The sequence below is a fragment of the Trachymyrmex septentrionalis genome, unplaced genomic scaffold (assembly GCF_001594115.1).
Source record: "Trachymyrmex septentrionalis isolate Tsep2-gDNA-1 unplaced genomic scaffold, Tsep1.0 scaffold25, whole genome shotgun sequence".
Lineage (NCBI taxonomy): Eukaryota > Metazoa > Arthropoda > Insecta > Hymenoptera > Formicidae > Trachymyrmex > Trachymyrmex septentrionalis.
In genome coordinates, this window is record NW_017305408.1 from 1,806,740 (window position 1) to 1,816,886 (window position 10,147).

A 10,147-nucleotide genomic window follows, 5' to 3' on the forward strand; every position below is an offset into this window, starting at 1 on the left:
GAAAAATATATGACAGGGATAGAGACAGTCGAACGGGTGAAAGAAAATAATGAGAAGAAAAGTCCTTCGAAAAAACGACGAGTCAGACCAATTCCTATTACATCCAAGATACCGCTTTATGACAAATTAATGGCTGAAAAAGAGGAAAGGTCGGCCATGTAGCACTTTTGACTTCATAAATGGATGTATAATATTATCTACTTTTTTTTATTTTCAATCAAATTTAATATTGTATTTCTTCAATTCTGAAAGTTTTACTATACTTTTATATATTATTTTATTTTTTTAACCAGAGATCTGCGAAATTGTAATTAATATTAAACCTCGATATAACGTGCGTTTTTGGTGTTCAGAAGTCGTATTGTACGCGAGGAGAGCGCACTAAATCTATTGTCGCAAGTGCGACCTTTTAAGCTGGAGTGCGACCGTCGTGCCTGGCGATCCATGGCGAGGTCCAGTCCTGAACTCTGCTCGAGCAAGAGCGGTTCTTCACGTTTCAAGGCTAAGCCAGTACCAAGAAACCTGTTTGGCACCGAGGTTTACGACCGTATGCTTGAGGACGAATATTATAGGTCAGCTTATCATTAATTGTCGAGTTCTTTCCATATTTTATCTTAGAAAAATTTAAGTGGACCATTTTATGTACGCGTTTAATATCTATATTTATATATCTATGCTCTTGCTTTTTTTTTCTTTCTTAGTGTCGATACAAAACGATAAAGTCGCATTACGAATATTGAATGTTCGGAAAATTCCACTATTTCTCTTGATTGAAACACATCGACAGTCTTTGAAAATTGCAAACAGACAAAAAAATTTTTAGAAATTAAATCTTAATTTAATTTTAAAGCTTATTCTGTGTATAAGTGAAAGTTTCTATATAAGCGACTAATTGCTTTGCAATTCAAAGAAGTGAGTTTAATTATTAGAACTCGGCTTCCTGAAAGTACACTTACACAACAAGACTATTTAAAGAGCAAAAACTTTTTAAAATTTCTTGAGAATTAAAAACAATTAGATTCAGCATAGAGATTTATTTACGCGGTTCCAGACAGCTAAGGAAAAGGTTGAGGGCTGCGGAGATGTTGAAGTCTTCTTCGTTACCGCCGTCGATGGCGAGACGTGAACGTGTCAAGTCCGCATGTGCACATTTTCAGGACGTGGAGCCCAACAAGGATGACGATGAATCTGTCATTCCAACTACGACGATGTCCGACAGAACCAGGTCCGCGCTGACGTCCGCATTGTCCTCGCGCGGGAATAACTTGGCTGCGATTTTGAGATGTCAAGCTTCACGGTACGGTCTATTTAATGAGAAAGACTGTGTAATTCGGAATCCCTCTATTTACTTATATTTCTGAAAAGTTGATTTTAAAATACTAGAAATTCAGTTGAAGAAAGAAATAAGTTACGAGTCATAAAAAGTCGCTCTGGTATAGGATTTAATTTTTTCTAAATACAAACAAAGGATAATTTTTAATTAGAGAGGAATTCACACGTGTAAATGACGATCGAAAACTCATCACAGAGAGAAACTGGAGCGCGAGATACAGGAGCGGATGGAGGAGAAGCGGCGGGAACAGATACTGAAGTTCAGGGAGACGCTGATCGGCCGGAAACCCGCGTGGAAGGCCCTGAGATCAGCTACGAGGTACGCACTGGATCTATAGATCTAAGCGTTCATCGATTTTTATGATCAGTTATTGATCTAATGTCGCGAAAACAAGGCACGAGCATGACAGAGACCTAGACATACGGACGTCTCTTCGTCGTGACGAGGCGCGGGAACAGGCCGAACGTCATCGACTGCAGATGGAGATGATGCTGGACCGTGTGACGCAAATACCGACTCTTTTCGAGCGTCATTCTCAGGTACTATGAATGCCTTATTATTTGCATGCGTCATTGTTATTAGATAATTGTAATTCCTTCTATAATTACATAATTTTACTTCCTAAGTAGAAATATTTATCAATAATTGTCTTTTTTATGAAAAAAAAAAAACGTATTTTAATACTTTGTATATTTTATGCACCAATATATTTTATATAAAGCAAGATTAAGAAATAATGTGAATTCTTTAAGATACGTTCTAATAAAGTATTGTGTAAACTACGCTTTATACATGAATTTTGCAGAGTTTTCAATCGCTCGTAAAGGCGCAACAGAAGGTTTCTCTGAAGAGCACCCATGCCCGGAAGAAGAAAAGGAAGAAAAAGAAACAACAGCAGCAGTCAAAAAGATCTACGTCAAGTAGCTTGGACTCGTATTTAAGCTTTGCCAGCAATTCTAGACCAAATTCCGGATCATTAACCAGTTCTTCTGGTACTCTGATTTCAAGCCAATCATCGTCGAAGTCGTCGGGCGATTCCGACAAATCGGCAGCCAAGTCAGAATCCTCGACACTGAAGAGAAAAGCCAATCGCGGTCCATTAAAAGTTTCGATCAACGAAACGGCGGAATGGATCGAGGATCATAACGACAAATTGTCGAGTAGCGATGAGCGATCCCGCAGCGATGTCGAAGAGTGAATTGAATCGATAATTCTTATAATTATCGTGAAATTATTCTGAATGTCAGGTTCCTATATTTATATATTAATTATGATTAGAATATATTACGATAAATAGGTAAATCTTGACCAAGCTTTTCAGTTTGAAATTATCTGAAGAATAAGCTTTTTATTTATTCAGCTTTGTTAAAATTGAACTATATTTACAATCGTTTATAAGAATAATCTATAGCTAAGCTGATAGCCCGACATATCAAGAACGGTTCAAAGTTAATCAAAGAATTAATTTGAAATTAAAATGATTGCGATAATTTTTCAGGAAATCCAGTTTATATCGTGAATGACAGAAATACTTTTCGTGGAATTCAGAAAGCAAACAACTCTTTTTTATAGAAAAATGGTTTATTATATCGATCAATATATTATAAAGCGTAAAAACATGATAAGTTAACATATAAATCATAATCACGTATCGGTTTAGTATATACATTAGAGCGCGCAAAAAATTCTCTTCCTATCTTTTTTTTCTTCTCATCGAAGATATTACACGCTTATCTCACATGCAGTAAAATAGTGTAAAATATAATTTAAGTCGCAATCCCGAGAAAACTCTGTCTAATAGAATAAAGTTGTATTGGCAGTAAGACACTTTATTCTACTAAAAGAATAACAAAAGTTTTTTTAAAATTAACACTAATTATTTTTATTAATTAAAAATACACTAGAACGGTATTTTGCGAATCACCTTCCTAGACATCTAAACCGCCTATTTCCACAAACATTAAAGATTCGATTTTATTCGTTTTGTCACTCTTTTAAAATCAATTTTATTTATCGAACTACGTATTTATCGAACGCGCCAAATTTAATTCTCGCTAAATTCTCGTTCTCATCACTATGGGAATTATCGCGTTTGTGTCACCATATTCCGAGCACGGAAATAAAAAGTATTCAATATGAAAGACTTCGTAAATGACTTCCGCAATGTTTCAGTCTCGCTTTAATCTGTCAGTGTGTTGAGAATCCAGTCCATGTAGTAGGCGACATTGGTGTAAATTCCGGGGAATCCCTCAGTGCCGCACTGCTTTAATCCATAGCTAACCACGCCGTACTGGATGATGCGTATTGATGTACTATTGTATATACCAGCTGCCTGAAGAGGTCCACCACTGTCGCCCAAACAAGAGTCCACATTCATTTGGCCGCCGGCACATAGCTGCTTGTACCAGATCTGTGTGGTCCGCTTATATATTTCTTTACACTGTTCAATGGCCATTAGTGGTAGCTTCGCTTGCAGGAGGTCCTGACTGCGCGGTCCCAACTCCGTCGAGCCCCAACCAGTCACTACAGCCTGTCAGTCAAAAGCATAATTTCGAAATAGAAATGAAGTAATCTTTACGAAAATCGAAATATACATCCGAAATTTTTAGAAGCGATAGAAAATATTTCTCGAAAAAGTTTGATGGACTGTAGGATCCATTCAAGGAGATACAATTGTAAAATATTTTAATTTATAAGAGAGAGAGAGAGAGAGAGAGAGAGAGAGAGAGAGAGAGAGAGAAAGAGAATATGAAAAATATTAAAAATTCCTTTTTCTATTTATAATATTAAATTAGTAGTAGATTTAACTAATTTGAAGCAAAATAAATGTAACTTGTAAATTTTTTTAGTTACTTTTTTTTATTATTTCCTAATTATAAATGGAAGTATATTGATATTTATTTATATCATTCTTACCTTATTATGATTTAGCGCTGTCGCAGTACCAAAAGGCAAACAAACGGGTTTGACATTCCGGGGTCTGAAATCCACTGTACTATTCAATCTAATAAGCGCGATGTCATTTTGCAGCTTTGTTCTCGTGTATTCCGGATGAAACTGGACGCTTTCCACACCGAAATCCTGATACCTCTCGGCACACACGACCTCAAGTCCTTTGTTATTCGTATCGCAGTCACGTTCCTTGCTTAAATCGTGATCCCCTACCCTGACGCCTATTAGTTGTAGACCTGGAGAATAACGATTACATAAATTTATGCCAGTTATACAAAACGCCATCGAGAACAACAAATGTTCTTAAATATCTTTCAGACTTTATTTTTCAAAACTCTAAATTTAAACTAAATTCAATCTTAAATTTCTTTTGAAGTTTAAAACTTAATTCTAATTTTTAACATACTTATGGCAATATGATTTTGACTTTTTCCTTACCCCCTGGAAGGAAAGTAACACAATGAGCGGCGGTGAGGACATAGCGCGAGGAAATGATCGTGCCGCCACAACGGAATTCCGGATTTGGTCTTCCAGTATCGTATGCAATTAATGCCATCCATGGATACTGGAAAATTCCAGTCTTATTGCCGCCGACTACTTTCGTCTGAGTGATGGGCCCACACAATGTATGATCCAACAGACGTAGATTCGGGTGATTCAACACGTCTGGTGGATTTGGAAGGTTTTCTGGATTTGGTTCCTCTGTCGTTGTTGTTGATTCCTATTACCAAAGATTAATTTATTCAATATTATTTATTCAATATAAGCAAATTTGGAAAAATTGAAAACACTTAATGCATTTTTTTATGAAATTGAAAATTTAACAGTGTTATAATGACAAATACCAAGTTGTAGAGAGATTTATTATGTTCTGTAAATAGGTAAAATGCGTTTTTATATGTGAATGAATATTAAAGATATTTAAAAATTGAGATAATAAAAAATTTTATTGCTTTGTTTGGAAAAATGCATTTTTAATATTACATCTAAAATAAAGGAAGCAACTTTGATTGTAATAAAATATCTGATAACAAATAAAATATCTGACTTTATTGTTATTTGATATAATAGAATATTTTGTAAATTTTAGATTTTATGAGTAAAGCTTTATCCGATCCCGCGAATATAATGAGATTAGGATAAAACAGAAAGTCGAGGTCACAGAAACCTGTTTCAGTATTATTTCAAAAGACTATTAAACGGTTTGCAACGACGATACATCTCTATTACGTACAACAATGATGGCAGTATGCGATGTATGTACAATTTGATATATTTCATGAATGCATGGAAAATGATGAACAATCATCCGAAACGCATTAATCTGATGTCCTCGACGAGAACCAATAATCAATCTGCCAATAAATAATTTTTTAACTTTTTAAATAAATATGTTGAAGTAATTAACAAAGTATAGGAAACAAAATTATCAATGTAAGTTGTTATAATATATATTCGCGAAAGTATATATTTATAATTCATAATTCATAATTTATAATTATTACTTTTTCGTTTATTTTTTAAGTTAGCTCTTCAAATTATATTACAAATTTAATTTTCTTTCTTAAATTAGAGAGATTATGCATTATATTATGTGTTAGATAACTTTATTAATTTAGATTTTAATAAATTAGTACTAAGTTAATATTATTGTAGATAAATTAATGCGTTTAGGTCAAATTCAATTACCTGACTGCAACAAACCTTCGGGTCGCTGCCTTCGAAGCCACATTGCAAATTTCTAAGAGTCTGCAATGTCTCTGCTGAAAGCGGTCTTGAACTTGTCAAGATAGATATGACCTCCGGACATTTGCGAATGTTAACGCAATCACCATTTAAACATTCATTTTCTGTAACGGTAAATTATTGTTTAATTAATCAATTAATATTTTTTAAGCAACAACTTTCAAAATTTAAAAGTCATGTCTTATTCGAAGTTTAAAGTAAATTCAGCATTTTAAACATACTATATATCGTAAATAATTTGGAATAACTTAAATATTTATCCGAGAAAGCAGCTTAATGAATGTATAATGAGAATCAAACAGATGCATTTAATTGTAAATATTATATATGTTAATTAACTGTGCTAAATGTGCTCTGACAATTCAAAATAAACGCACGAAAAAAAATCAGGAAATTTACTGTTAGAATTTTATTAAAGAAAAAAACTAAAATTTTTTTTTTAGGTCAAAGTGCTCAAATGCAACGAATTGATATCGAATGGAGTACTCACGTGCATCGATTGCTGTTAAAGCGAGGAAAAAGACGAATAAGCCAATGGACATCATGTTTATTTGTGATATCAGCATGTAACTCTTTGCCAATCAATCTCGTTTTATAGAAATTCTCTTCTTTCCCTCCTTTTCTTTCCCTTACAGATCAGATTGAGCGGGGATTTTCCTGTTTCGCTCCGATGATTCTCGTCGATTAACGTCCTTCAGTATATATATAGATAGAAGGCTCGTACTCCGTTGGCAAATGTAATAATTCCACTTGTGGTTTACGTCGACCTTTTGTGTCGAGTTTATACTCAAGCCGAGATATACCAGCTCGAGATCAAAACCAGTACTGATCGGCTGGTCGCCAATCGACTAAGCTCCTCTACTACTTGCTGGGCCTATTAAATCTGCTGGTTCGGTGGGGATGATCATCGATGATGATCCATTAGTCATGATTCGCTTCCAATTATAATTTATCGCAGGATTCGTAAAATGCTAGGAAAATCTGAAATGCGCGAGTTTTCCTTAAAAAAAAATGTCATTATTCTTTTGCGAAATCCTCACTTATTTGAATTAACAACTTTGAGGATGTTGATGTCAACATACATTCCGTTCATGGAAATAATGTTACTGATAAGAATTGTACGATACATGTTTATAGAACTATTATACAATTTTATTTTATACTATATTTTATACTAAAATTTTTTTTTATTATCTGTTTACTTAAAAATTTCGATTTTAAATTAAAGCTTTTAATATTTAATCTCTTTATATTTACATTTTCAAAATTATACATATTTCAAAATCTCTTATTTTATCACTTACGTTTAAGAAATTGTACAATTAATTTTGATCACTGTATATACATATCTTTTTATCAACAATTTCCAGAATGATGTTATTCATATCTAAAATCGTGAGAGTCGGATAAATAAATATATACATATTTGTTTCTCTCATCATTGACGGCGTCAGCAATATTAATTTCTCGGAAGGAACATAAGTTTAATCATTAAAATGAAAATGTAAACGATAAAATCAACATATTTCTTCCAGGAAAGAAATTAATTATCCCTTATAAATAAAATTAAGATAAAGGCGAAGTGGTATTGCAGGAATCTTTCCTGAAAGACACACGCGAAATAAGGAAAGAGAGGCTAAAATAAAAGGAAAAGAGAGAAAAAGCCGTATCAAATATTGAAACTAATTAAAGATTAGTTTCGTTCAGAAAATGATAATTATAACGAATCTTGCCAGAAAAAATAAATTAAATATAAACGTCCTGATAACTTTTATAATCACTAGGGGTTTCCCGAGATAATATTGTTGCAATCATTGTTGCAACTCATGCAGGAATGTTGTATGTTGTTTCGTTGATATATATACAATATATATTAGTCATCGGTTGAGGAAAGTTACGATGAAATATCATTACTTTTCTCCAAATCGACTACCAAAGATGTTACTCGCTACATATTAATATCTCTTTATCTCTTATTTGTTATTTTATTCAAATTTTTAAACACATTACCATAATCTACTATGATCACAACAAAATGCAAAGATTCGTTCGCTCGTGATATTGAAGAAGTATTTATCTCTGGAAGACTAATACGTCAACGAATTAATAGCACATGATGCACAGCAATTAATCAACCACTGCATTCACAAGTCTTATTATCCTCTCGTAATGCTTGAGAAAAAAATTTTAGATTTATAAATTTTAGATGTCATTTTTCCTCAATGGAAATTTTTAATATTTATGATTTATTAATATTATTTTTATTAATTAATGAAATATTATAATTAACGAATTTAATTTTTTAGTACAGTACGATGTCTTTGATTATGCTTTTCGAAGTTGCGTAGGATAAACTGTTACAACGTAATAAGTCGATAGGTCATATTCCATGATCTCGCTCGTTTGATAACTCCGGAAAATAAAGATGTGAGTATTGAATGACGTAATCATCAATCACATAGTTTTGCAATTCAACAATTCGCAATTTTATACAACGTTTTCCTCAAAAGAAGATAGAATTACCAGGAAATTGATTTAGTTTTTTATATATTAGAAAAATGCGGATAAGTATTGCAAATAATGTTGCACTTTATTGATGGTTAATTGACCTTTCCCAGAAATATAGATCTTACACAAGACACATCAAGGATACACATTATGATGATAAGAGTGATCTCATTATGATAACATGGAGGATAATACGAAAGAAAGTAGAGTAATTAAAAAGAAATAACAACACTATGAAAACTATTATAATTCAAATGTAAATAAATTATTAAAATGATATTGACAAATTGATATTGACAATAATAAAAAGAAAAAGAGGAGAATATTATGTCGAGACAAGAAGAAAGTATAAATTATGAATTCAATATAGTTATGGAAAAATTTTAATTTGTCTTTATTAGTGTTATTAAAAACATAAAACATATACTTTTTTTACACATTGTCGTTCTTATGAGATAAGCTAACTTCTTTATGGATATTAATTTCTCTATCATTTATTATCAATATCGTGGATTTTATTTTCAATTTATTCGTATTTTAATAAAGCTCACTAAGAATATTTTATTGCTATAAAACGTATCAATATAAATACAAGTAAAATAAATGAGTAATTAGTGTCACTTAACATATGTCACTAAATACCTTAATATTATTAAGTATGTTCATGAGTCTTTTATATAGCAAACAGAGAGGAAACGTAATTAATTATTTTTTTTTTATAATGACAATTTCATCTTTTACTTTATTAATACAAATAAAACTTATTTGTCATAAGTAAAAAAATGTCTTGAACAAGAAATTGATTAATATACTTATTACTCGCTTTAACCTTTGCTGGTAAACCTTTTAAAATCAGTTTTATTTATCTACGTACTATTTGTCGAACATCTCGTCAAATTTATTTTCTCATTCTCATCACAATTGAGATTACCGCGTTTGCGTTCAACACACATATTCCAAGGACGGAGATTAAAAGTATTCGATATAAAAGACTTCGTTCCGCAGTGTTTCAGTTTCGTTTTAATCTGTCAGTGTGTTGAGAATCCAGTCCATGTAGTAGGCGACATTGGTATAGACACCAGGGAATCCCTCAGTGTCGCACTGGTTCAGTCCGTAGCTGACCGCACCGTACTGGATCATGCGTACACTTGTACCATTGTATATACCAGCTGCCTGCAAGACTCCGCCGGCCAAAACTCCGACTATCGGCCAAACAGAAGTTCACGTACTTTCGGCCGCTGGCACATAGCTGCTTGTACCAGATCTGCATGGTCGGCCTGTGCATTTCTTTACACTGTTTGTTGTCGACTAGTGTCAGCGTCACTCGCAAAGATTCTTGATTGCGCAGACCCAACTCCGTCGTGCCCCAACCGGTCACCACAATCTGAGAATCAAAGTCAATATTTCGAAATACAAACGAAGCAGTTCTTTACGAAAATCAAGAGATACGTTTGAGTCAAAATTTTTTAAAGGGGTAGAAAATATTTCTTGAAAATTTGATGGACTGTAGCATTAATTCGAAAAGATACAATTATGAAATATTTCCATTTGTGAAAGAGGGAGAGAGAGAGAGAGAGAGAGAGAGAGAGAGAGAGAGAGAGAGAGAGA

The 10,147-nt window shown here is 32.9% G+C and overlaps 2 protein-coding genes and 1 pseudogene across 4 annotated transcripts in view; 1 reads left to right on the top strand and 2 right to left on the bottom strand.

The window, feature by feature from the left end:
• LOC108748847 (protein FAM161A) overlaps window positions 1-2,531 on the top strand; it is a 5,173-nt gene extending 2,642 nt beyond the window's left edge. The window contains exons 6-11 of the mRNA XM_018487219.1: window positions 1-149; window positions 354-572; window positions 1,052-1,297; window positions 1,529-1,651; window positions 1,728-1,872; window positions 2,139-2,531. The exon at window positions 1-149 is cut by the window's left edge and continues 1 nt beyond it. Coding sequence (XP_018342721.1) covers window positions 1-149; window positions 354-572; window positions 1,052-1,297; window positions 1,529-1,651; window positions 1,728-1,872; window positions 2,139-2,531 — 1,275 coding nt within the window. The remainder of the gene's footprint in view (window positions 150-353; window positions 573-1,051; window positions 1,298-1,528; window positions 1,652-1,727; window positions 1,873-2,138) is intronic.
• Window positions 2,532-3,031: 500 nt separating this feature from the next.
• LOC108748912 (serine protease easter-like) overlaps window positions 3,032-10,147 on the bottom strand; it is a 9,877-nt gene continuing 2,761 nt past the window's right edge. Inside the window, exons 1-5 of one of the 3 annotated variants that reach the window (XM_018487330.1) lie at window positions 6,522-6,894; window positions 5,975-6,135; window positions 4,724-5,006; window positions 4,250-4,521; window positions 3,032-3,863 (exon numbers count right to left, since the gene is read on the bottom strand). In XM_018487330.1, the coding sequence (XP_018342832.1) occupies window positions 3,513-3,863; window positions 4,250-4,521; window positions 4,724-5,006; window positions 5,975-6,135; window positions 6,522-6,597 (1,143 nt within the window). In that variant the 5' untranslated portion in view covers window positions 6,598-6,894 and the 3' untranslated portion in view covers window positions 3,032-3,512. Of the gene's footprint in view, window positions 3,864-4,249; window positions 4,522-4,723; window positions 5,007-5,974; window positions 6,136-6,521; window positions 6,895-10,147 lie in introns of those variants that run through there. The other 2 variants (XM_018487329.1, XM_018487331.1) reach the window with 2 other exon arrangements.
• The window catches only part of LOC108748913, a 1,281-nt pseudogene continuing 465 nt past the window's right edge, over window positions 9,332-10,147 (bottom strand).